The following is a 26,990-nucleotide window of genomic DNA, read 5'->3' as shown; positions in this document are numbered from 1 at the left end:
GCTACTGATCTAATAATCTAATATAATTTACTTTTTTTAAACTAACTTAGAAGCTCCCAGTTTAGCACTGTTGATGAGGTTGACTGGGACACTCAGTCAAAGGGGCTGGGAAAAGAAGAAGAGAAGACACTCCCCCTTCCCTGCATATGAAAAGACAGATATCATAAACAGGAGCCTGTAAATGCGTGTATACATCCGACACTGTGAGGCTTGGTTAGGAGTCTGAAAATCAGTGCAATGTTATTAAAAAATAAGCAAAACTATACAGTGTTACAAAAACACTCCCAGATGGGCTATATAAATGGATCATCTAAAAAACATTTATGCAAAGAAAAATCTAGTGTACAATGTCCCTTTAAGCACAGAAAATGTCAATAAAGCACAGTATGTATTGTCAATACAGAACATTCCATCACCATGTACCTGCTTATTTACACAGTCTGAAAGGATATTATTAAATAAGATTACCTGAATGCATATAAAACACTGGTCCTTCTTGCATCATCTATTGAAGTATAGATATAAATCACTCAACACATAAAACCCTGACAAGACATTGCTGTCATTTAACTATGTCTTTTCCTATTGTGCTCCACAAAATACCACCAAAAGCTTAAAAAGGACACCATCAAAGAATATGCATTGTATATATAAGCAATTAAAAGGAACATGAAAGTCAAATGAATATTTCATGATTTGGATAAAGCAGGGGTAGGAAAACTATGGCCTGTTTTTCTACTGCCTGCAAGTTAAGCACATTTTTTACATTTTTAAATGCTTGAAAAATCAAAATAAGAATATGTCCTGGTACATAAAAATGATATGCCAGCTCACCTGTTTTGGTATTGTCATTGGCAGCTTTCATGTTAAAAGAGTTGTGTAGATGTGACAGGAGCTGTTTGTGGCGCACTACAATACACACTGACAGAAAATTCCCAACTCAGGGATAGATTACGAGTGGAGCTCTATTTATCGCTCCAGCTCGTGCGCTAACGGCGCTTATTACAAGTTGAAAGTAAAAAGTTTTTGCTTGCGCACTAACCCGACCCACAAAAAAAAGCTGGTTACCGTATCGCAATAGCGTTAATGTATTCCCCCATAGACTTAAATGGAGCACCTGGAAAAAACCTAACAACCTAATCGCTTGCAAACCTGATTATGTTTAACCAAATGCGCTAAGCCAACAAGTTTTGTTGGTAAAATATATATCTATACCTATATATATATAGATGATTATATACAGGTAGCCCTCAGTTTACGCCGGGGTTAGGTTCCAGACAGGGTCGGATTTACATCTCAGGTGCCTGTAGGCACAAAAACCTGAAGTACCCCCCCCCCCCACCTTACAAAAAAAGTGAAAAAATAATATTTGTTTTAGTTTTTTTTTTATAACAAAACTACATATAATGTTGCAAAACACTGCTGCCATAGAGTACTAAAGACACGTGCACACTCCAGAGCTCTTATTAGTCTACCTAGTTTTACTCTTCAATAAAAGATGCCAAGAGAACAAAGCAAGTTTGATAACAGAAGTACATTGGAAAGTTGTTTAAAATTGCATACTCTATCTGAATCAAGAAAGTTTAATTGTCCCTTTAATTAGAATTCACTGCAGCGAAATGAAAACAAATCTATTGCAAACATACTTGAATTGAATAATGAAAAAAAAAAAAAGCTTTTAAAACTTTAGATAAACTATTCCATCCTTAAACGGACTTGAAACCTAAAATAATTCAGATAGAGCATTACATTTTAAACAACTTACCAATTTACATCTATTATCAATTTTGCTTAATTTTCTTGGTATCCTTTATTGAAGGAGCAGCGATGAATTACTGAGAATTAGCTAAATGCATCAGTAAGCCAGTGACAAGAGGCATATATGTGCAGCCACCAATCAGCAGCTAGGTCCCAGCTCATGAGCCTACCTGGGTATTATTTTCAACAAAGGATACCAAGAGAACAAAGCAAATTAGATAATAGAAGTGAATTTGAAAGTTGTAACTCATGGTGTCACTCCCCCTAATGTTTTTTGTTTTTTTTTGTAATGTGGAGCTATAACATCAGATATATTACATATGCTTCTTAATCTAGTGTCATGAGGACATAACAATATTAATAAAAGTTAATAGTAATATGTGACTTGATGAGTGTCTTGTGTGTATATTTGTAGCATGCATGTGTAGTGGGTGTATGTATTTAACATACTTCTCTTTTGAAACAGCACATAGTAAAATAAAGATGTCACAGCTATAGTGCTCTAGTAGATTAATTTAGTAACCCATCCTGTTCACTGGCAGGTTGTTAGAGAAATAAAGACAGTTGTGAAATCCTGGACATATTTCTATTGTGCATTAAATGGATTTATGGTTATTTGTTGTATGGGGGGGGGGGTAGGAATAACCCAGCACACTCCTTCCTCTGTACTCCACTGCTCTCTTTTTATTGGGTGGACTTGTTTTGACTATTGTTGTTTTAGGGGATTTCACATGAACTGTTTAGTTTTAAATGTCCCTTAAACTAAGTGCTAGCTGCATATAGTGTTATTTGGGTACAATAAGTTAAACTTATTTTCAGCTGCTGCCAATTGTTCAAACAGATCAGTAATGTACCTAACACTATATGCAAAATGCTGTCAGCGGTGAGTGAGTTAATGGCAAGTCTCTAACTATCCTCGGTGACAAGCACAGTCCCACAACTTAGACAGTAGCCAGACCCCCTACCTTCTGGTCCATGGTGCCATGCTTCTACTTCAAAACATGCAGTAAATCACTTCCTTGATGTCTGCACGGGGAGAGGAGGGGTGGTGCCTGCTGATGCTTGCAGTACATCTCTCAGTTGCCTGACACCGGGTCTCCCCTTTACCACACTGGCCCGGTTTAAAAACACACTTCAGTCTGAAGGGGGGAGGGAGGAAGGGAGCAGAGGGGATGGAATGTTTGTTTGGCTCATTTGATGTTGTGAGCTGCTAGCCAGTCTTGTGCCTGAAATAAGTGCAAAAGAAAAAAAATGGCTTTTGCATTGCTCCTAATTGCCGATACAGGCAGCTGGCAAGCGCCCCTCACAGCAGTGCGCCTGTAGGCACATGCCTACTGTGCCTAATGAGAAATCCGGCCCTGGTTCCAGAAGGAATGGCTGTAAATCGAAACCGTTGTAAATTGAAACCCAGTTTATAATGTAAGTATAACCCATCGGTATCATGTGTCAGGTCACCAGCAGGGTTTAAATCCTCTTCTGGAACATGCAATGCAGTAACAGATCTGGGTTTAACGTTATAGACATTCCCAACCAACGAGTCCAGCTGTGTGAAGAACTGAACATGGTACGATGGCAGCAAACGCTGCACTTCAAATAGTACATAGTGGGTAACAGTTGCCATCCTGCTGGTTTATTATCAATTTGGTATTGCCTCTGAAATTAGGTTTGCTCCGCAGTAGGAAAGACACGTGTCTGAAAAAGAAGGTGGCTGTCTTTGACTGCTGCGTGGCCCCAGTACCTCAGATGTGGCTGATGGTATAGGTTTTAGATGGTTGTTTCAAGGATTGCAAGATGTTGTCACAAGCTTCATAAAGCTACTGTGTTACTCCGTAAGGGATATAGTAGTGAAATTCTGTAAGCCATCTGTGGTTAAGTTAAATGCGTAGTCAATCAGTGTGCTATGGCGGCATCTCCCTATGTGTTGCGATCTGCTCCAATACAAATATCTAATGCACCTTAATTCCCCGGACTCCACAGTCACCACTTAGTGTGTACCAGACTCCCTTGGGCTATTTCCAGTCTTCCATATATAGTTTACTCCAGTTATAGGTATTAATAAAGTATATTAGATTACTTGTAGCTCAGAGCTCCCATAAGACACGACCATCTTGGTCGCTAGTTGGCTCCGCCCCCCCCATTTACACTTTTTTGAGTAAAAAAGCTACTACTGAGCATGTGCAAGAATGGACAAAATACAGGGAGTGCAGAATTATTAGGCAAGTTGTATTTTTGAGGATTAATTTTATTATTGAACAACAACCATGTTCTCAATGAACCCAAAAAACTCATTAATATCAAAGCTGAATAGTTTTGGAAGTAGTTTTTAGTTTGTTTTTAGTTATAGCTATTTTAGGGGGATATCTGTGTGTGCAGGTGACTATTACTGTGCATAATTATTTGGCAACTTAACAAAAAACAAATATATACCCATTTCAATTATTTATTTTTACCAGTGAAACCAATATAACATCTCAACATTCACAAATATACATTTCTGACATTCAAAAACAAAACAAAAACAAATCAGTGACCAATATAGCCACCTTTCTTTGCAAGGACACTCAAAAGCCTGCCATCCATGGATTCTGTCAGTGTTTTGATCTGTTCACCATCAACATTGCGTGCAGCAGCAACCACAGCCTCCCAGACACTGTTCAGAGAGGTGTACTGTTTTCCCTCCTTGTAAATCTTACATTTGATGATGGACCACAGGTTCTCAATAGGGTTCAGATCAGGTGAACAAGGAGGCCATGTCATTAGATTTTCTTCTTTTATACCCTTTCTTGCCAGCCATGCTGTGGAGTACTTGGACGCGTGTGATGGAGCATTGTCCTGCATGAAAATCATGTTTTTCTTGAAGGATGCAGACTTCTTCCTGTACCACTGCTTGAAGAAGGTGTCTTCCAGAAACTGGCAGTAGGACTGGGAGCTGAGCTTGACTCCATCCTCAACCCGAAAAGGCCCCACAAGCTCATCTTTGATGATACCAGCCCAAACCAGTACTCCACCTCCACCTTGCTGGCGTCTGAGTCGGACTGGAGCTCTCTGCCCTTTACCAATCCAGCCACGGGCCCATCCATCTGGCCCATCAAGACTCACTCTCATTTCATCAGTCCATAAAACCTTAGAAAAATCAGTCTTGAGATATTTCTTGGCCCAGTCTTGACGTTTCAGCTTGTGTGTCTTGTTCAGTGGTGGTCGTCTTTCAGCCTTTCTTACCTTGGCCATGTCTCTGAGTATTGCACACCTTGTGCTTTTGGGCACTCCAGTGATGTTGCAGCTCTGAAATATGGCCAAACTGGTGGCAAGTGGCATCTTGGCAGCTGCACGCTTGACTTTTCTCAGTTCATGGGCAGTTATTTTGCGCCTTGGTTTTTCCACATGCTTCTTGCGACCCTGTTGACTATTTTGAATGAAACGCTTGATTGTTCGATGATCACGCTTCAGAAGCTTTGCAATTTTAAGAGTGCTGCATCCCTCTGCAAGATATCTCACTATTTTTGACTTTTCTGAGCCTGTCAAGTCCTTCTTTTGACCCATTTTGCCAAAGGAAAGGAAGTTGCCTAATAATTATGCACACCTGATATAGGGTGTTGATGTCATTAGACCACACCCCTTCTCATTACAGAGATGCACATCACCTAATATGCTTAATTGGTAGAAGGCTTTCGAGCCTATACAGCTTGGAGTAAGACAACATGCATAAGAGGATGATGTGGTCAAAATACTCATTTGCCTAATAATTCTGCACTCCCTGTATACATATATGTATTTGTGATTGGCTGATGGCTGTCACATGATGCAGTGGGAGTAGAAATAAATATAACTTTGAAATTTACTCATTTTAAGTTCAGACTAAGTGCTATTGTCTTTTAATCCTGCATATGTTGGTTATGCAATTTTACTGTATTTACCGCTCCTTTAAATATGAATATTGCATAAATATGCTTTTACATGTTTTTAGCTACTTGACTGCAAAGGGCTCCAATGCATGTGTATATATATATATATATATATATATATATATATATATATATATGTCTATATATGTATACATATGTATTTATGTGTTTATATGTGTTTTACTGTATATTTACTGTACATATTTCACATTCTAATGTTCTTCACTTACAGGATAAAGTTATTTTTATTGTTAAAGGGACATAATACTCATATGCTAAATCACTTGAAAGTGATGCAACATAACTGTAAAAAGCTGACAGGAAAATATCACCTGAACATCTCTATGTAAAAAAGGAAGATATTTTACCTCACAATTTCCTCAGCTCACTAGAGTAAGTGCTGTGAACAGCAGCCAATCCGCATCAACAGTGCTGAGGTCATGAACTCTCTTACTGTGATCTCATGAGATTTCATAGTAAACTTCCTTAAACTGAATAGGGAAATAAGATGAGTGTGCACGAGGCACACTCCCTTGCCTGTCCTGGGACAGACATACTGATTTGCTGCTTAAAGTCCTTTGCAATGGGGTGTAAATACTTAGTACATTTTGATGTAAAATATCTTTCTTTTTTACATGTAGATGTCCAGATGATATTTTCTAGTCAGCTTTTTACAGTTATGCTGCATCACTTTCAAGAGTTTCAACATTTGGGTATCATGGCCCTTTAAATACATATCTGTATATACCTATACCTGCATATCTATTCCTATAGATATATAGGTAAAGATATATATTTTAAATGAACAGTATCATATATATTTATAGTATATATATATATATATATATATATATACTAAATAGTAAAAAGTACATTATTTTATATGAAAAGGAATGTAAAATATTTGTTTTGCATGTGTTTCTCGATTTAGATCTTAAAGCGGTCGGGTTAGCGCACATGAAAAATTTGTATTCTTAAGGTGCGTTATTGAAATATTACATATAAAATACTTTAAAAAATAACAATTATTAAAAATGATTAAACGTACTGTAAAATATATAGATATATTCAATTGATTTGAATATTTTACAGTATGTTTAATAGTTTCCACTTTGCACTCATCATTGAAAGTGTAGGGTGTGTTAGTCACTATTTTATTTTAAACTCGCGACTTGTAATATGGGTTTTGGGTCTAGAGGTACAAATATCACAACCTCACAATAATGTTTGTGCTTCTCCCAGATGTGATTGCGCTTCACTTTGTAATCTATGTCTATATGTGTTGGGGGTTTTTTTCAATGCAAAACAGAGTGTGCAGAGGTAGCCTCCCTTAGCTAAGAGTTTGTTTCACCTGGCTATATCGTTAAAAAAAAAGTATCTCTGTTAGTGGGATGGACAAATGGCCCAGCCTGCTTTTCTAAATACTTTACCCCAAGTACCCAAATAAACTGCACAGTCAATTTAAACCAACTTTCACTGGGGTGTTGTGTTATCTTATTTCTTACTGCCCTGGGATCTAAGTACACATCGATTGTCATTTTTCATGCACTATGTCATATATTGTCATTCAAGTTCAGACCTAACAATAAAGCAACCATAGCCATGATTGAATGAACACTGGAAAATCCATTTTCATGTTTAGCCCTATTTCTGTGATCATTAGCGAAAAAGAAGAGTTGTAAGTTAAGTAACCGCCAAATTACCAGAATACTGTTATCTTTGTTCTGATTTATCTAGATTAGGGGGGTATAGGGCCCATTTTTGGGGGAATACACAATTTTTCCAGGAAATTGTGCAATCAATTAAAACAGAATTTATGTTTACCTGATAAATTACTTTCTCCAACGGTGTGTCCAGTCCACGGCGTCATCCTTACTTGTGGGATATTCTCTTCCCCAACAGGAAATGGCAAAGAGCCCAGCAAAGCTGGTCACATGATCCCTCCTAGGCTCCGCCTACCCCAGTCATTCGACCGACGTTAAGGAGGAATATTTGCATAGGAGAAACCATATGATACCGTGGTGACTGTAGTTAAAGAAAATAAATTATCAGACCTGATTAAAAAACCAGGGCGGGCCGTGGACCGGACACACCGTTGGAGAAAGTAATTTATCAGGTAAACATAAATTCTGTTTTCTCAAACATAGGTGTGTCCGGTCCACGGCGTCATCCTTACTTGTGGGAACCAATACCAAAGCTTTAGGACACGGATGATGGGAGGGAGCAAATCAGGTCACCTAGATGGAAGGCACCACGGCTTGCAAAACCTTTCTCCCAAAAATAGCCTCAGAAGAAGCAAAAGTATCAAACTTGTAAAATTTGGTAAAAGTGTGCAGTGAAGACCAAGTCGCTGCCCTACATATCTGATCAACAGAAGCCTCGTTCTTGAAGGCCCATGTGGAAGCCACAGCCCTAGTGGAATGAGCTGTGATTCTTTCGGGAGGCTGCCGTCCGGCAGTCTCGTAAGCCAATCTGATGATGCTTTTAATCCAAAAAGAGAGAGAGGTAGAAGTTGCTTTTTGACCTCTCCTTTTACCGGAATAAACAACAAACAAGGAAGATGTTTGTCTAAAATCCTTTGTAGCATCTAAATAGAATTTTAGAGCGCGAACAACATCCAAATTGTGCAACAAACGTTCCTTCTTCAAAACTGGTTTCGGACACAGAGAAGGTACGATAATCTCCTGGTTAATGTTTTTGTTAGAAACAACTTTTGGAAGAAAACCAGGTTTAGTACGTAAAACCACCTTATCTGCATGGAACACCAGATAAGGAGGAGAACACTGCAGAGCAGATAATTCTGAAACTCTTCTAGCAGAAGAAATTGCAACCAAAAACAAAACTTTCCAAGATAATAACTTAATATCAACGGAATGTAAGGGTTCAAACGGAACCCCCTGAAGAACTGAAAGAACTAAGTTGAGACTCCAAGGAGGAGTCAAAGGTTTGTAAACAGGCTTGATTCTAACCAGAGCCTGAACAAAGGCTTGAACATCTGGCACAGCTGCCAGCTTTTTGTGAAGTAACACAGACAAGGCAGAAATCTGTCCCTTCAGGGAACTTGCAGATAATCCTTTTTCCAATCCTTCTTGAAGGAAGGATAGAATCTTAGGAATCTTAACCTTGTCCCAAGGGAATCCTTTAGATTCACACCAACAGATATATTTTTTCCAAATTTTGTGGTAAATCTTTCTAGTTACAGGCTTTCTGGCCTGAACAAGAGTATCGATAACAGAATCTGAGAACCCTCGCTTCGATAAGATCAAGCGTTCAATCTCCAAGCAGTCAGCTGGAGTGAGACCAGATTCGGATGTTCGAACGGACCTTGAACAAGAAGGTCTCGTCTCAAAGGTAGCTTCCATGGTGGAGCCGATGACATATTCACCAGATCTGCATACCAAGTCCTGCGTGGCCACGCAGGAGCTATCAAGATCACCGACGCCCTTTCCTGATTGATCCTGGCTACCAGCCTGGGGATGAGAGGAAACGGCGGGAATACATAAGCTAGTTTGAAGGTCCAAGGTGCTACTAGTGCATCCACTAGAGCCGCCTTGGGATCCCTGGATCTGGACCCGTAGTTATCAAAATACCCAGATTAAATGATTCCTCAAGGCTAAATATGTGTTAATAATGAATCGATTTAGCCCAGAAAAAGTCTACAGTCTTAATAAGCCCTTGTGAAGCCCTTATTTACTATCTTAATAAACATGGCTTACCGGATCCCATAGGGAAAATGACAGCTTCCAGCATTACATCGTCTTGTTAGAATGTGTCATACCTCAAGCAGCAAGAGACTGCTCACTGTTCCCCCAACTGAAGTTAATTCCTCTCAACAGTCCTGTGTGGAACAGCCATGGATTTTAGTAACGGTTGCTAAAATCATTTTCCTCATACAAACAGAAATCTTCATCTCTTTTCTGTTTCTGAGTAAATAGTACATACCAGCACTATTTTAAAATAACAAACTCTTGATTGAATAATAAAAACTACAGTTAAACACTAAAAAACTCTAAGCCATCTCCGTGGAGATGTTGCCTGTACAACGGCAAAGAGAATGACTGGGGTAGGCGGAGCCTAGGAGGGATCATGTGACCAGCTTTGCTGGGCTCTTTTCCATTTCCTGTTGGGGAAGAGAATATCCCACAAGTAAGGATGACGCCGTGGACCGGACACACCTATGTTGGAGAAATCTAACTTTCCCTTGGGGGGGGGGGGGTGTTGTTATCCCACTCCAAAGGTATTTCTAAATAATGCTTGTTACTAAATTTGTGGTTTGGCTCCTAGTTTTTATTAATGATAAAAAACGATCCTCTAAAATGTGTTACCTTAGAAAATACACTGTTCAAATTATGTTTAAACCCTGGTAACCAACAAGCATCAGACGCTTTCTATTTGGGGTCCTAATCATGTTGACATTCCAATTGTAGTATTGTTGTTATATGTAGAAATAAGTATTTAACAGGCTCTCCAGGATTTTCTCATTTCTTTTATTTATACAACACCTTTATCACTTTCCAATGGAGCTCCAACTGCACACGTTATTGTTGCACAATACCATGCCTGTCAAGGTGGTGCAGATGGATGCAATGCAACCGAAAACCTCAAAGGTGCCATTAGCCTTTCATTTGTGAGCTACTGTTGCTTTGTGTGCTACACAGAACAAGAAAAGAGTAAAGGAGTGAGAATGGGTGCACCTTTGTCATTTAGCTTTTTGTTGGACACCTAATTCAAGGTCTTGAACCACCTCTCTACCAGGCAGTGAAGTGCAGTGTTCCTCTTTTCTCTATGTCCTTCAAACTTTTCTTGCTTGAATTTGGACCAGCCAATCCATGAGCGGCTTGACATACAATACAAAGACAAATCTTACATTACGCTTCCAACGCAGACAATCTAACTTTTAACAAACAGCGACTATTGGTTAACATGGAATATAATTAAGTGGTTTCCAGTCATGTTTTGGATACAGCTTTCCCAGTTAAACATACTGTATTTAACCCCTTAACAACCAGCGACGTACCCTGTACATTGTTGGTCTTTCTGTTGGGTTGTTTTTTTAATAGTATAGTCTCGCCGCCAGAAGCGGGACTGTGCTATTTTAGAAAGCCTGCAGGAGGGAGGGTCTAATAGCGTGGTCTTGCTGCTCGCGATAAGACCTGTTCTTTTATAAGCAGAAAATCCTTTAACAACCAGCGACGAACAGGGTATGTCATGGACGTCAAGAGGTTAAAGGGCCATTATACACTCATTTTTTCTTTGCATAAATGTTTTGTAGATGATCTATTTATTAAGCCCATAAAGTTTATTTTTTTAAAAAAAATTATAATTTTGCTTATTTTTAAATAACATTGCTCTGATTTTCAGACTCCTAACCAAGCCCCAAAGTTTAATTTGAATACCGTCAGCTACCTTCTCCAGCTTGCTCCTGTTTGTGTAAACGGTCTTTTCATATGCAAAAGAAGGGGGAGGGGGGAGTGTCTTATTTTCCAATTGCAGTGGGCTTTCCAGCTGCCTTTTCAACAGAGCTAAACTGACAGCTTCTAAGTACGTTTTTAAACCATTTTATACTGGATTTTTATATCAGTATCTGTGCATCTTATTCTTTATAGTAGTGTCTATTACATGCAGTTATATGAAAATGAGTGTACACTGTCCCTTTAAACATTCTTTTCCACATAAAAAAACTCCTTCAGTTGAACACTGATTGTATTTATTGTAACCACTCATTTAAAATATTCAGAATATTTATGTACAAATTACTGAGTCTTATAAACACCACACTTGTTTGACAAACCACTGTTAAATCTAAACAGCAAAGTAAATTGCTATGATATACATTAACAGTTACTAGAAGAGCTAATGCGACTTCATTATTAAATCAAAATTGCCAATTTGCTATCAGATGCATTATCTTACAGCTCAACTACAGGTAATAGTTTGGGTTTTAGAATATTTGCATCTGGAAAATTGGACAGGTTGGAGAGAGGATGGAACCAAACGTAAACAACAATATCATGATATTTAGGCAATATTTATATGTCATAATACAGCTTATACATGTAACCTATGGGTAGTTTTACATAATGTTTAATGCTTTAATTTACATAGTACCCTCAGACAGATAGTACAGTACTGTAATCAGAAAGGAAATAGTTGTTATTTTAAATAAATTCTGATTATTTACGTTTTAGAAGACAAAAATCAAACCAAAGATACGGACAGAGAAAATTGTGACTTACAGGCAGTGAAAATAGTATTTTTTGATCATTTTATTTAAAAAAAAAATATTAATTAAAATGTTTGGATTTCAGAATAAGTTTGGACTTTGGAATTCCAGATTTGAAGATTTGTACTCAGTACTACAACAGCCCCCGCATGCTACTACAAAGTAGCATTAAAAAAAAGACTAATACGCATGTGTTTAACCTTTCCGTGGTTGTTAAACACATAGCGGCACTTAGTAGTGCAATGATAAGTTGGTCTGGTGCATTACAGCCTTTTACTGTTGCACTGTTTCGTCTTTTAATGATGCTTTGAATGGGGCAGTCTCTGATATTTGCCACAATGTTCAGCCTCCCCATCCAATACTCTATCCTAAGTCCTTTGGACATTTTCTCTGTATAAACTGCCTTTGTTATCACACTTCACATATTTTTATTTCACAGCTATTTCAAAATATGAACCTTTTACAATGCACTAATTATATAGATGATGCTGCTTTAAATGCACTACCTATATAGAATATGCTGATTTAAAGGGACAGTCTACAATAGAGTTGTTATTGTTTTAAAAGATAGATAATCCCTTTATTACTCATTCCCCAGTTTTGCATAACCAACACAGTTATATTAATATACTTTTTACCTCTGTGATTACCTTGTATCTAGGAACCTTCTTCCAGCCCCCTGATCACATGACTGTGACTGTTTATTATCTATTGTCTTAAATTTAGCATTGTTTTGTACAAAATCTTAAATAACCCCCTGTACCTGAACACAGTGTTATCTATATGGCCCACGTGTACTTTCTGTCTCTTTGTGTTGAAAAGAGATTTAAAAAGCCTGTGATAAGAGGCAGCTCTCAGCAGTTTAGAAATTAGCATAAGAGTCTGCCGAGGTTTAGTTTCAATTAAGAATACCAAGAGAAAAATGTAAATTTGATTATAAAAGTAAATTGGAAAGTTGATTAAAATTACAAGTCCTATCTAAATAATGAAAGTTTAATTTTGACCAGAGCGTCCCTTTAAATGCACTACCTATATAGATTCTGCTGATTTAAATGCACTACCTATATAGATTCTGCTGATTTAAATGCACTACCTATATATATTCTGCTGATTTAAATCAACTACCTATATAGATTCTGCTGATTTAAATGCACTACCTATATAGATTCTGCTGATTTAAATGCACTACCTATATAGATAAAGCTGCTTTAAATGCAAAATGTGGAAAAACTGACAATGTCATGTCCTTTCACTGGTATAGAACCATATCGCATAACCAACATTCATTATACAGACAAACAGATGTTAATGCTTAGCACAAAATGTCTACAAAGGGTCTTCATAACTCACCCATTAACCTCAGTAGACTCTGACCTTGGTTCATATTTTACACTAGACATGCTACCAGTCTTTAGGAAGCTGAAATGAGAAACATTAAACAATTAATTTCAGATCTTAATCCTGCGATAAAAAAACTTTTTTTGTTATACTTTTTGACAATCTAAAAGTGTTGTTTTTTTTTCATTAAAGGGACACGAAAGTCCATATTGAACTTTTATAGTTCAGACAGAGCATGCTATTTTAAAACAATTTCCAATTTACTTCTATTATCTAATTTACTTTGTACTCTTGGTTTCCTTTGTTGGAACGCATACCTAGGTAGACTCAGAAGCAGCAATGCACCGGTAGGAGCTAGCAGTTGATTGGACACACGTTTCTTGTAATTGGCTCACCAAATGTGCACGTTATAGTATTTTAACCTAATGGCTCCTCTAGATCAGGGGTCACCAACCTTTTGGTCCTCAGGGACCACTAAACTCAAAATTTTGAATCCCGTGGACCACTAACATTTTTTTAAAAGGTACAAACCTCTATAATGTGTGTATATATATATATATATATATATATATATATATATATATATATAATATAACAAAGAAGCACTCACTGAACTGTTCCAACTGTGACAAAAAAGTTTTAATTCAAAATCGTGACGTTTCGGGACAGCAACAGTCCCTTCCTCTGACAGATTAACAATGTGAAAATACAGGCCTTAAATAGGCTCCAAATTACCCTCCCCTAGTGATTGACCAATCGTGGCCAAGAATACATAACACACCCTTCATAGTGACCAATAATAATCAGTGATAGAAACCTACCAATATATAGTAAATCAAGTGAATAGAAATAAAACATTTTAAGCATAAAACCCCGTATTGTCAATAGAGAGGTGCAATCTCATTCCAACCTGACATAAACCTCAGCTAAACAATTATGTAAAAATGCAGACAAAACCGTAAAAAAATGAAAAATAAACAATGAAAGTGGGGATCGTGTTTCAACCAATCAACATCACCCTGGCTCATAGGGATCGTAATTCCACCAATCAGCAGCGTGCTAGCACTCAAGGCTCCAGTGACGTGCAGTAATAGGAGGCAGGGGAGGCAGTGCCGCCCCTGTCCAATGAGGGAAAAAAGATTTTAATTCATATTTATTAAAAAAAAAAAAAGTGTTTATTACTTCATTAATACTTCATTAATATTTTGGCCTCGCCCCAATGGTACCCCCCCCCACCCCCATGGCGACACTCATTACGTTGCTGCGCTTTGCGCATGCGCTGTGGAAAATATTCACGATCCATATTCCATTGTTGTGCAATTAGGAGGCAGTGAGCCGGTCCGCTGCCCTCCATTAATTGCGCAACATGGATCTGGAGCTGCGCCACCCACTGGTGACTCTTCATGGCCCTGATACAAGCTCCAATGGAGGCGGTTCTCAAAACCGCCTCCATGATGAGCTAGGTCACTTCAGCCAATCACAGCTTCAGCAGCACTGCGGGGAGGCGTGCCTGCTGGGCTGCTGATTGACAGGTGTGGGCCATGTGACCATTTGACGTTGCGCGTTGACAGATCGCTGTCGGGAAGACTCAGTAGTGGAGGGAGCTGCTGAGAGAGTCTCTCTGCGTGCGTGCGTGCCCGACCACTGCTGCCTAGTAGTGCCTACTCTTGTTGCGGCTGTCTGCCTTGACTAGTGTGGACCAGGAGGAGTTGCTGCCAGTGCCTGCGCCCTGCCCACTGCCTGGAGGAGAGACTGAGGACTGGAGTCTGACTCAGACTCAGGAGGAGCCGGAGCAGAGGACAACGGAGCCAGGAGCGGAGCCGGTGCCATGTGGGTGGTGGACCCGGTGTAGTCAGCCAGAGGAATCAGTTACAGTCGTCTCTCTTCTCCTGTCTTCTCTTGTTCTGTTGTGACAGTGTGTGACGACGACCCGACCGGATTCTTCTTATTCTCAGGTAAGGAAGGACCAGCTAAACAAACAGCTAAACAAAGTATTATTGTCAGTGAAGTAGGTAGTGCAGAAAAAAATATAGGTGCTGCAGTTTAGTAACATCTTGGCCTCTCTAGCAACCAAAGGGTTAAACTTTTTTTTTTGTTCAAATGTTCATAATGTGGTATGCTGCTGATTATGATATATCTTATATTTATTGTACCCATCAGTTCAGTTCTCCATGTCTGATAAAATACTCATATTTGACTGACCATACAGCAACCTAGAAGGTGCTAAAACACATTAGAGGGCAAGGAAAGGGATTGAAGTTTTTATTTTTTTTAATGCAGCTTTCATAAAAATTAACCAACTAATTCTAAGCATAAAATGGCAGCTAAACAAAGTATTGTCAGTTCTGTCTCTCCGTTTCTCCATCCCCCTCTGTCTCTCTCTCTCCCCTCTCTCCTCTGTCTCTCTTTCTCTCCCCTCTGTCTCTCTCTCTCCCCCCTGTCTCTCTCTCTCTCTCCCTCCCCCTGTCTCTCCCTTTCTCCCTCCCCCTCTGTCTCCCCTCTGTCTGTCTGTCTCTCTCCCCTCTGTGTCTCTTTCTCTCTCTCTCCCCCTCTGTCTCTCTCTCTCCTCTCTCTCCCTCTCCCCTCTCTCTCCTCTCTGTCTCTCTCTTTCTCTCTCTTCCCCTCTGTCTCTCTCTCCCCTCTGTCTCTCTCTCCCCTCTGTCTCTCTCTCCCCCCTCTCTCTCTCTCTCCCCTCTGTCTCTCTCCCCCCTGTCTCTCTCCCCTCTGTCTCTCTCTCTCCCCTCTGTGTCTCTCTTTCTCCCTCTACCCCTCTCTCCCCTCTGTCTCTCTTCTCTCTCTCTCTCCCCTCTGTCTATCTATCCCTCCCCCTCTGTCTCTCTATCCCTACCCCTCTGTCTCTCTCTCTCACCGCATCTCCCTCTCTCCCCCTCTGTCTCTCTATCCCTCCCCCTCTGTCTCTTTATCCCTCCCCCTCTGTCTCTTTATCCCTCCTCCTCTGTGTCTCTCTCTCTCTCCTCTCTCTCTCTCCCTTCTGTCTCTCCCTTTCTCCATCCCCCTCTGTCTCTCCCATCTGTCTCTCTCTCTCTCCCCTCTCTCTCCCTTCTGTCTCTCTCCCTTTCTCCATCCCCCTCTGTCTCTCTCACTCCCATCTCTCTCTCTCTCTCTCTCTCTCTCTCTCTCTCTCCCCTCTCTCTCTCCTCTGTCTCTCTCTCCCCCTCTGTCTCTTTATCCCTCCCCCTCTGTCTCTTTATCCCTCCCCCTCTGTCTCTCTCTCCTCTCTCTCTCTTTCTCACTCTCTCTCCCCTCTCTCTCTCCCTTCTGTCTCTCCCTTTCTCCATCCCCCTCTGTCTCTCTCTCCCATCTGTATCTCTCTCTCTCTCTTTCTCACTCTCTATCCCCTCTCTCTCCCCTTCTGTCTCTCCCTTTCTCCATCCCCTCTGTCTCTCTTTTCCATCTCTCTCTCGCTCTCTCCCCTCTCTCTCTCTCTCTCCCTTCTGTCTCTCCCTTTCTCCATCCCCCTCTGTCTCTCTATCCCTATCCCTATCCCTCCCCCTCTACCTCTCCCCCTCTCTCTCCTCTCTGTTTCTCTCTCTCCCCCCCCCCCTCTGTCTCTCTCCCCCCTCTGTCTCTCTCTCTCCCCTCTGTCTCTCTCTCTCCCCCCTGTCTCTCTCTCTCTCTCTCTCTCCTCTGTCTGTCTCTCTCTCTCTCTCCTCTGTCTCTCTCTCTCTCCCCTCTGTCTCTCTCTCCCCCCTGTCTCTCTCTCTCTCCTCTGTCTCTCTCCTCTGCCTCTCTCCCTCCCCCCCCTCTCTCTCCCTCCCCCTCTGTCTCTCCCTTTCTCCCTCCCCCTCTGTCTCTCCCTTTCTCCCACCCCCTCTGTCTCTCTCCCCTCTGTGTCTCTCTTTCTCTCTCCCCCTCTGTGTCTCTCACTCTTCTCTCTCTCTCTCTCTCTCTCTCTCTCTCTGTCTCTCTATCCATCTCTCTCTCCCTGTCTTTCCCACCCCCTCTGTCTCTATCCTTATGTGTCTCATTCTCCCCCATGGTCTCTTTCTCTGTCTCTCTACCCTCTGTCTCTCTTTGTCTCTCTCTCCCCCTCTGTCTCTCTGTCTATCTCTCTCTCCTTGTCTCTCCCACTCCCTCTGTCCAATTTACATCTAACATCTAATTTCCTTCATTCTCTTGATATGCTTTGTTGAAAATCATATCTAAATATGCTCAGTAGCTGCTGATTGGTGGCTGCACAATAGATAGCTCATGTGATTGGCTCACCCATGTACATTGCTATTTCTTCAACAAAGGATATCTAAAGAATGAAGGCATATCCTAGCCAGTGCCTCACCTGCCTCTGACCTCACTGCACGTCACTGCAAGGCTCAATACGTCAGTGTTGTGTGTTCAAACAACGCCCACCTGTCACTAGGGACGCATAACTCCTCAAGGCTAGAATGTTATATTTGTAAAACCCAAATGATCACAACTAAACATTCACCTAGATCACTGCATATGTATGATTTGAATTGCTGATGTTTAATAATAGCCAAAGCTGATCTATACATATATCAGATCAGCTACCCCAAACGATACTAGAGACCGGATAGTCAATATCACGTAACCACCTAGTCGTACATATGTAATAAAGAATAAATATAAATAAAACAAATGAATGAGCCATGTTTGTGCCGCACTTAATCACTCTGCCACGGCACTCGTCATAAAAGTAAACAAAGTGCCGAGATTTATCCAATCATAGATTGGACCGCCCACCCGTGGGCGTATCAAAACAACGGAGAGTGTAAACAAGTTCTACGTGTCACACTGACACAAGTTATGCTGTATGCGCTCAGCTGGCTCCGTATAATAAAAGAAAAACTGCGTAAGCATAAAGGTGTGTGGCTCCCCTGACAGGCCGGCACTTGATCACATCCTGATACGGTCCCCCTCCAGCCATCAGAAACCAAACAAAGGTGCTTAACCAAATACATAATGCTACATAAACATATGTAGCCTCACCTCTTATTCCCAAATCACCAAGGCAAAAAAATTATATAATAAAAATATATATAAAAATATATATAAAAAAATCAATAATCACAATAAGTGTACTTCCACCTACCCCTATGTGAGTATATAAAAAATTTTTTATTGTTATAAATATAATCCATAATAATACTTCGTGTTATTCCCAAAGCTAAATAAATAGAGTCTCCGCTCCTATTATAGATAATAGTTCAAAAATAAAAAACAGAAAAAATCAGAAAAAAATCAAACTTCCAACAGTCATCTCATAATATAAATCCAGATGCCTCGATATAACAACAAATTCTACTTATAATACTGAATGTCGGTACGGAATGAGAAAGACCCCCCAGAAACAAAAACAACACGGGGTATCAAAAAAGTGTACAAGTGACTAAATGATACTAGAATTAAAATATAATTAAAAACATGAAACCATGTAGTGGACAAGGTAACAACAACAACATAATGAACAGGGTGCCACCTATGAATATCTCATAGAGGCAATATGGAACAGAGGTAACAGATAATTAGACCATATCATCTATGATTATGTGCTCATAATACGATCCCAATGTGATTGGTGTACCGCATAAAGCAGAAAAACATATTACCAGAATAAAAGAAAAAAGAAAGAAAAAAGGAAAAGAGGAGAAGAGACAGAAGAAAAGATCAAGAAAGAAAAGAAACAAAAAAAGAAAGAAAAAACAAAAGAATAAAAAGAAAGAGAGGGGGGAAGGAACAAAGAACAAAAGAGGACCAAGAAATAGAAAGAAAAAGGGAAAGAAGATGAGAAAAAGAAAAAGAAAAAAGGAAAAGAAAAAGAATTAGAAGAAAGAAAAGAGAATAGAGGGGGGAGAGAGAGAGAATGGAGTAATGGATCATGGACTCTCAGTAGTGTAGAACATCAGACATCCCACTGGTACTTCCTGAATCTCACAGTTCATAGATAACATTGCCATCCCGTGTGGGTATTGAGACCCCTGGGGCAAAGAGTACCCAGTTCGTAGATCCATCTCGATTCTTTACGTAACAGCATGTTTCCCCTGTCTCCTCCCCTTCGTGGAATCGGTACGTGGTCGATCAGTCTAAATCTCAGATCATTGACAGTGTGTCCTGCCTCCAAGAAGTGTCTTGCCACAGGCTGGTCTGCCTTTCCATTTCTAATGGCCAAACGAATACTAGACCTATGATTGGCCATCCTAGTTCTCGCGTCGTCAGTTGTTTTGCCAATATAGAATTTTCCGCAGGGGCAATTCAGGAGATATATAACAAATTGGGTGGTGCAAGTTAAGTAGTGCTTAATCTCATATGTTTTATTACTTTCCGGATGACGAAAGTGAGAGCCAGTTATCATCCCGTTGCAAGTGACACAGCTAATACAGCGATAGCAGCCTTTCTTGTTTGTCTTTAGCCATGTCCGTGTACCCCCTTCGGGGATGACGTCAGCTTTGACCAGATAATCTCTCAAGTTTCTTCCTCGTCTGAAACCGATCCTTGGTGCCTTCCAGTTCTTGAAAGGCAACGTGTGATCTGCTTCAACCAATTTCCATTCTTCTTTAAGAAGAATATATACTCACATAGGGGTAGGTGGAAGTACACTTATTGTGATTATTGATTTTTTTTATATATATTTTTTATATATATTTTTATTATATAATTTTTTTGCCTTGGTGATTTGGGAATAAGAGGTGAGGCTACATATGTTTATGTAGCATTATGTATTTGGTTAAGCACCTTTGTTTGGTTTCTGATGGCTGGAGGGGGACCGTATCAGGATGTGATCAAGTGCCGGCCTGTCAGGGGAGCCACACACCTTTATGCTTACGCAGTTTTTCTTTTATTATACGGAGCCAGCTGAGCGCATACAGCATAACTTGTGTCAGTGTGACACGTAGAACTTGTTTACACTCTCCGTTGTTTTGATACGCCCACGGGTGGGCGGTCCAATCTATGATTGGATAAATCTCGGCACTTTGTTTACTTTTATGACGAGTGCCGTGGCAGAGTGATTAAGTGCGGCACAAACATGGCTCATTCATTTGTTTTATTTATATTTATTCTTTATTACATATGTACGACTAGGTGGTTACATGATATTGACTATCCGGTCTCTAGTATCGTTTGGGGTAGCTGATCTGATATATGTATAGATCAGCTTTGGCTATTATTAAACATCAGCAATTCAAATCATACATATGCAGTGATCTAGGTGAATGTTTAGTTGTGATCATTTGGGTTTTACAAATATAACATTCTAGCCTTGAGGAGTTATGCGTCCCTAGTGACAGGTGGGCGTTGTTTGAACACACAACACTGACGTGTTGAGCCTTGAGTGCTAGCACGCTGCTGATTGGTGGAATTACGATCCCTATGAGCCAGGGTGATGTTGATTGGTTGAAACACGATCCCCACTTTCATTGTTTATTTTTCATTTTTTTACGGTTTTGTCTGCATTTTTACATAATTGTTTAGCTGAGGTTTATGTCAGGTTGGAATGAGATTGCACCTCTCTATTGACAATACGGGGTTTTATGCTTAAAATGTTTTATTTCTATTCACTTGATTTACTATATATTGGTAGGTTTCTATCACTGATTATTATTGGTCACTATGAAGGGTGTGTTATGTATTCTTGGCCACGATTGGTCAATCACTAGGGGAGGGTAATTTGGAGCCTATTTAAGGCCTGTATTTTCACATTGTTAATCTGTCAGAGGAAAGGACTGTTGCTGTCCCGAAACGTCACGATTTTGAATTAAAACTTTTTTGTCACAGTTGGAACAGTTCAGTGAGTGCTTCTTTGTTATATTGTATCATTATCCTTATAGCACCCTGACAAGCTGCAAGAGTCGGTGAGAGTGCACTTACACCATCCTTTGTAAATATATATATATATATATATACACACACAAACATTATATATATATATATACATATATATATATATATATATAAAACACACACACATTATATATATATATATATATATATATACAGTATATATATATACACACACACACACACATTATATATACAGTATATATATATATATATATATATATATAAATATATACACACACACACACATTATATATATATGGAAAGCGAGAGAGAAAATTACCAATGGCACTACTTCACCTCTTAGATATCCCCTATATTCATAAGTGACTTATGTGAAATTACTCACATTTATATAATTAAAGAAAAATGGTGCTATGTAGTTGGAGATTGTATTAACAAACTGCAAGATAGGCTGGATGAGCCTTATCTAGAAAGACTACATATATAGCACTCAGGGGAATATTCAGTTAAATCTTATGGAATGACAGAGAGAGAGAGTCCAAGTAAATATGTGCAAAGAACAAGAAACAAATCTGTCCACTAGAGCTAATCTAAATTTAAAAATTAACTTTTATTAGAGGCATAATTAAAATTGGAATACACACACTTAAAAACACACCTAGGAACTTAATAATTCTAGTGAATACGTGAAAATATTATAATCCTGGGTCTAGCGGATATGTGGCACCAACAATGAGTTTAATATGTAATATCAAAACTCATATTATGCACTCACATTACATATACGTCCGTAATTTGTTTTATTAGTGAGGTATAATACTGCTGGTAAAAAAATATATACTTTAATTCACTTGCTTATCGTTGTAATAATATTAGGGATTTGAGGTGGAATCCCAATTGATTAATGTTACAGGTGAATCTCGAAATAAATATGACTTTACAGCTGAAGTGTAGCCTTAGAGAGGCTAGAGTTGTAAATTTGTAAACGACATTAACTTATGAGCTAATCTAGAGTTTATATGTACTCCTAGATTGAAAAAGCATATCACTAAGTACTATCTTGGCTGGTATAAGCAATACTCTTGAGGTGCCCTTGGTCATAAAAGACGTTAAATTGTTGCACTTATAATATCAAGAATGAATATAAGCTTGAGACCAATCAGCTGTAATATTATCAGTATTGGACCAAGATAGCGTAACACAAGTACATCCTATGCCACACTAAAACTGTAGTTGAAAGTGACAGTCAGTGATAATGTTATTACATATGATCCTGTGTTCTAAATATTGTTAACGATCTCATATGTCCTATATCTATTAGACATAGTTACTGAGAAGATATACTTCCTATGGTAACTATCCTTTGATTGTGAAATGTAAGTTTATACTAAGTCAGGTATATCATTCGTACCCCATTCATAAAATTCCACAGGACTCATTCATACAAGTAATAGGGATAACCAATGGTATGGCTTGTACTTTATTGGTTAATATCCTGGGTGATCCAATGAGTTGGGTTTGTCAAAGAAGTGGGTTTGAAAACCAGTATTCGCTTACACACTATTTTACCACATGTTCCTTGTGGAATGATTTAACTTACTTTATGTAACTGGCTGTTAGTTACAATAAGTTACTAATAATGCTGCACTTAAATAAATAAATTCCTTATATGAAAAACATTTTTAGTATCCGTGTTAATATTGGTATCAGTGGTGTTAGTAAGCTGACCACTATTGAATCCACTTATCACTGACTCTGTGGACAAAATGGACCTGGCCTTCCCCTCAAATTGTATTGCTTGCAATCACTGGCAGACTCGTAGTGTTTAGATACATCTGACTATATGAGCATACTGTGTATCATTTGCATGCTAAATTGTATATCTTTAATTATCTAGTGGTAATATCCTGTTACGATTTACTTGCTATACAATAACCACTATTAGATAAGCTTGTCAATGGCTTCTGAGACCGTAATGCATAAAATTTGCATATCCAGTTACATATCCTAAATTACATAGCGGTATCGTAGAATTCAGATCTAACTGTTATGCAGGGTAAGATAGTGTATATTGACTGATGTAACAAAGTAGTTATAGTATGCTATTATGATACCATGTACATAGAATATTTACCGTTGCTGATGAGTGCTATTTTATAATTACTCTAGCTTCTGCTTCAATACAATAACGGTGAGTCTCGTTTGAGAGCTACCGTGTTGTAGATTAGACCGCAAGCTGTGTATAGTCAGTTAAGTGAGTTTACTAACGGCATGTGCCGAGTATCTAAAACCAGTAAACTGTCAAAGTTGTAGTAAGCAGTAAATCATTTAAACTGTCAGTATTGTAGTAAGCAATGGTACAAGTGTGACTATGATTTGACTGCCGCTTAAGTTAAATATCAGTGAGTTATTGAGAAGCTGCCATGATAGTGGCTGTGCTGCGGTTATACGCATTCAGCTGAAAAAAGTCACCAGCGAGAAATCTAAATTTTCCCGACCCAGTTAGGTAAAGTTTTGCAGTAAACTATTTAACAAGATAAAAGTTCCTAGGGCAAACTAAAAATACATGAGCTCCAAGAGCTCATCACCAGTACCCTAGCGTCCCTAGCGTCCCTGACATGTTTCGCCTTTCGGCTTTTTCAAAGAGTCACTATCATGGCAGCTTCTCAATAACTCACTGATATTTAACTTAAGCGGCAGTCAAATCATAGTCACACTTGTACCATTGCTTACTACAATACTGACAGTTTAACTGATTTACTGCTTACTACAACTTTGACAGTTTACTGGTTTTAGATACTCGGCACATGCCGTTAGTAAACTCACTTAACTGACTATACACAGCTTGCGGTCTAATCTACAACACGGTAGCTCTCAAACGAGACTCACCATTATTGTATTGAAGCAGAAGCTAGAGTAATTATAAAATAGCACTCATCAGCAACGGTAAATATTCTGTGTACATGGTATCATAATAGCATACTATAACTACTTTGTTACATCAGTCAATATACACTATCTTACCCTGCATAACAGTTAGATCTGAATTCTACGATACCGCTATGTAATTTAGGATATGTAACTGGATATGCAAATTTTATGCATTACGGTCTCAGAAGCCATTGACAAGCTTATCTAATAGTGGTTATTGTATAGCAAGTAAATCGTAACAGGATATTACCACTACATAATTAAAGATATACAATTTAGCATGCAAATGATACACAGTATGCTCATATAGTCAGATGTATCTAAACACTACGAGTCTGCCAGTGATTGCAAGCAATACAATTTGAGGGGAAGGCCAGGTCCATTTTGTCCACAGAGTCAGTGATAAGTGGATTCAATAGTGGTCAGCTTACTAACACCACTGATACCAATATTAACACGGATACTAAAAATGTTTTTCATATAAGGGATTTATTTATTTAAGTGCAGCATTATTAGTAACTTATTGTAACTAACAGCCAGTTACATAAAGTAAGTTAAATCATTCCACAAGGAACATGTGGTAAAATAGTGTGTAAGCGAATACTGGTTTTCAAACCCACTTCTTTGACAAACCCAACTCATTGGATCACCCAGGATATTAACCAATAAAGTACAAGCCATACCATTGGTTATCCCTATTACTTGTATGAATGAGTCCTGTGGAATTTTATGAATGGGGTACGAATGATATACCTGACTTAGTATAAACTTACATTTCACAATCAAAGGATAGTTACCATAGGAAGTATATCTTCTCAGTAACTATGTCTAATAGATATAGGACATATGAGATCGTTAACAATATTTAGAAAACAGGATCATATGTAATAACATTATCACTGACTGTCACTTTCAACTACAGTTTTAGGCCTAGATTTGGAGTTCGGCGGTAAAAGGGCTGTTAACGCTCCGCGGGCTTTTTTCTGGCCGCACCATAAATTTAACTCTGGTATCGAGAGTTAAAACAAATGCTGCGTTAGGCTCCAAAAAAGGAGCGTAGGGCATTTTTACCGCAAATGCAACTCTCGATACCAGAGTTGCTTACGGACGCGGCCAGCCTCAAAAACGTGCTCGTGCACGATTCTCCCATAGGAAACAATGGGACTGTTTGAGCTGAAAAAAAACCTAACACCTGCAAAAAAGCAGCGTTCAGCTCCTAACGCAGCCCCATTGTTTCCTATGGGGAAACACTTCCTACGTCTGCACCTAACACCCTAACATGAACCCCAAGTCTAAACACCCCTAACCTTACACTTATTAACCCCTAATCTGCCGCCCCCGCTATCGCTGACCCCTGCATTACAGTTTTAACCCCTAATCTTCCGCTCCGTAAACCGCCGCAACCTACGTTATCCCTATGTACCCCTAATCTGCTGCCCTAACATCGCCGACCCCTATGTTATATTTATTAACCCCTAATCTGCCCCCCACAACGTCGCCGACACCTGCCTACACTTATTAACCCCTAATCTGCCGAGCGGACCTGAGCGCTACTATAATAAAGTTATTAACCCCTAATCCGTCTCACTAACCCTATCATAAATAGTATTAACCCCTAATCTGCCCTCCCTAACATCGCCGACACCTACCTTCAATTATTAACCCCTAATCTTCCGATCGGAGCTCACCGCTATTCTAATAAATGTATTAACCCCTAAAGCTAAGTCTAACCCTAACACTAACACCCCCCTAACTTAAATATAATTTACATATAACGAAATAAATTAACTCTTATTAAATAAATTAATCCTATTTAAAGCTAAATACTTACCTGTAAAATAAACCCTAATATAGCTACAATATAAATTATAATTATATTTTAGCTATTTTAGGATTAATATTTATTTTACAGGCAACTTGGTATTTATTTTAACCAGGTACAATAGCTATTAAATAGTTAATACCTATTTAATAGTTACCTAGTTAAAATAAATACAAAATTACCTGTAAAATAAATCCTAACCTAAGATATAATTAAACCTAACACTACCCTATCAATAAAATAATTAAATAAACTACCTACAATTACCTACAATTAACCTAACACTACACTATCAATAAATAAATTAAATACAATTGCTACAAATAAATACAATTAAATAAACTAGCTAAAGTACAAAAAATAAAAAAGAACTAAGTTACAGAAAATAAAAAAATATTTACAAACATAAGAAAAATATTACAACAATTTTAAACTAATTACACCTACTCTAAGCCCCCTAATAAAATAACAAAGCCCCCCAAAATAAATAATTCCCTACCCTATTCTAAATTTAAAAAGTTACAAGCTCTTTTACCTTACCAGCCCTGAACAGGGCCCTTTGCGGGGCATGCCCCAAGAAGTTCAGCTCTTTTGCCTGTAAAAGAAAACATACAATACCCCCCCCCCAACATTACAACCCACCACCCACATACCCCTAATCTAACCCAAACCACCCTTAAATAAACCTAACACTAAGCCCCTGAAGATCTTCCTACCTTGTCTTCACCACACCAGGTTCACCGATCCGTCCTGGCTCCGATATCTTCATCCAACCCAAGCGGGGGCTAGACATCCACTGAAGAAGTCCAGAAGAGGGTCCAAAGTCTTCCTCCTATCCGGCAAGAAGAGGACATCCGGACCGGCAAACATCTTCTCCAAGCGGCATCTTCGATCTTCTTCCATCCGGTGCGGAGCGGGTCCATCTTGAAGCAGGCGACGCGGATCCATCCTCTTCTTCCGATGTCTCCCGACGAATGACGGTTCCTTTAAGGGACGTCATCCAAGATGGCGTCCCTCGAATTCCGATTGGCTGATAGGATTCTATCAGCCAATCGGAATTAAGGTAGGAATTTTCTGATTGGCTGATGGAATCAGCCAATCAGAATCAAGTTCAATCCGATTGGCTGATCCAATCAGCCAATCAGATTGAGCTCGCATTCTATTGGCTGTTCCGATCAGCCAATAGAATGCGAGCTCAATCTGATTGGCTGATTGGATCGGCCAATCGGATTGAACT

The 26,990-nt window shown here is 39.1% G+C and overlaps 1 protein-coding gene across 3 annotated transcripts in view; it reads right to left on the bottom strand.

Moving 5' to 3' along the window:
- Positions 1 to 26,990, bottom strand: part of LOC128654469 (phosphatidylinositol 3,4,5-trisphosphate 3-phosphatase TPTE2) — a 219,746-nt gene that overhangs the window by 180,396 nt on the left and 12,360 nt on the right. For 2 of the 3 annotated variants that reach the window (XM_053708395.1, XM_053708396.1), the window contains exon 2: positions 13,234 to 13,302. The exons of the other annotated variant lie outside the window; for it this stretch is intronic. In XM_053708395.1, coding sequence (XP_053564370.1) covers positions 13,234 to 13,283 — 50 coding nt within the window. In that variant the 5' untranslated portion in view covers positions 13,284 to 13,302. The remainder of the gene's footprint in view (positions 1 to 13,233; positions 13,303 to 26,990) is intronic. 3 annotated transcript variants of the gene reach the window in all.

Source organism: Bombina bombina, chromosome 3 (genome assembly GCF_027579735.1).
Source record: "Bombina bombina isolate aBomBom1 chromosome 3, aBomBom1.pri, whole genome shotgun sequence".
NCBI lineage: Eukaryota > Metazoa > Chordata > Amphibia > Anura > Bombinatoridae > Bombina > Bombina bombina.
This window is presented reverse-complemented; position numbering and strand designations above follow the sequence as displayed.